Source organism: Trypanosoma theileri (genome assembly GCF_002087225.1).
Source record: "Trypanosoma theileri isolate Edinburgh chromosome Unknown TM35_Tth_298_V1, whole genome shotgun sequence".
In the NCBI taxonomy this organism is placed as follows: domain Eukaryota; phylum Euglenozoa; class Kinetoplastea; order Trypanosomatida; family Trypanosomatidae; genus Trypanosoma; species Trypanosoma theileri.
This window is the reverse complement of record NW_021640140.1, coordinates 1-1148: the sequence shown is the minus strand read 5'-3', so window position 1 is coordinate 1148 and position 1148 is coordinate 1. Positions and strand designations below refer to the sequence as shown.

The following is a 1148-nucleotide window of genomic DNA, read 5'->3' as shown; positions in this document are numbered from 1 at the left end:
GTGCGAAAGTTCACACGGCGTGACTTTAGTGTCTTTTTAACCATAATTAAGGTTCCTCCACCTCTAGATTCGCGCGTATACGCATACGCTACATAGGGGTCCGTTTTCAAAGCAGAAATTTGCTTTGAGTTTCTCCAAATTTCTTGCAGAATAATAATATCTGCTCCCTTCGCTAGTAGGGAAGTAAGTTTCGTGGGCGTGAGTGATTGAACGTTGAGTTGGAGTACTGAAATAGGGCCAGGGTTCTGCTCAATATCACCACTTAACAATAAGGTGTGACGCTGTGCGTTGGATATTGCACGTAGTCGATTAGGATGGCGCAGGTGAGCGCCGATGGCATTCAGAAAGCATACTAAAAAAGTACACCACGCGGGTAGCCCGAAAAAGGCTCCATCATATACCCTGCCGGCCCTGAAAACTAGGCGTCTACTACCACTCCACAGAGTGCGGGTAGGTAGCGGGCGCTTAGCTTCCTCTCCAGCAGAGAGTACTAGACCCTGGCACCACGTTGAGGTGGCCGGCTGCGCCAGAGTTCGGGTGAGGTCATAAATTGCCTCGTTGTCCAACATCGCCGCAACATCGGTGTGCTCAAGCAGCGAGTGCGTAGAGAGCACCGAGTTGTAGGGCTCCACCACGGCCGTCGACACCTGTGGGGACGGGTACACTGTGTAACCCAACTTGGACTTCTTGCCGTAGTCCACAGAGAGGCGCTCCAGCAGGAGGGCACCAAGACCAGAACCCGTACCACCACCCACAGCGTGGTACACAAGGAAGCCCTGCAGACCAGTGCAGTTGTCCGCGAGCTTGCGGATGCGGTCGAGGCACAGGTCCACGATCTCTTTACCAATCGTGTAGTGACCGCGAGCGTAGTTGTTTGCCGCGTCCTCCTTGCCGGAGATCAGCTGCTCGGGGTGGAACAGCTGGCGGTATGTGCCCGTGCGGATCTCATCCACCACCGTCGGCTCCAGGTCCAGGAAGACAGCGCGTGGAACGTGCTTGCCGGCACCAGTCTCAGAGAAGAAGGTGTTGAATGCATCGTCCTCAACGCCGATGGTCTTGTCAGACGGCATGGCGCCGTCAGGCTGAATACCGTGCTCCAGACAGAACAGCTCCCAGCACGCATTACCAACCTGGCAACCGGCCTGACC

The 1148-nt window shown here is 55.2% G+C and overlaps 1 protein-coding gene across 1 annotated transcript; it reads right to left on the bottom strand.

Moving 5' to 3' along the window:
* Nucleotides 1–2: 2 nt before the first annotated feature.
* Nucleotides 3–1070, bottom strand: TM35_002981000 (putative alpha tubulin; the record flags this gene model as incomplete). Its single annotated transcript, XM_029032085.1, has 1 exon — nt 3–1070. A coding segment is annotated over one exon (1068 nt), but the record flags the coding sequence as incomplete, so codon positions are not given.
* Between the last annotated feature and the right edge of the window lie 78 nt (nt 1071–1148).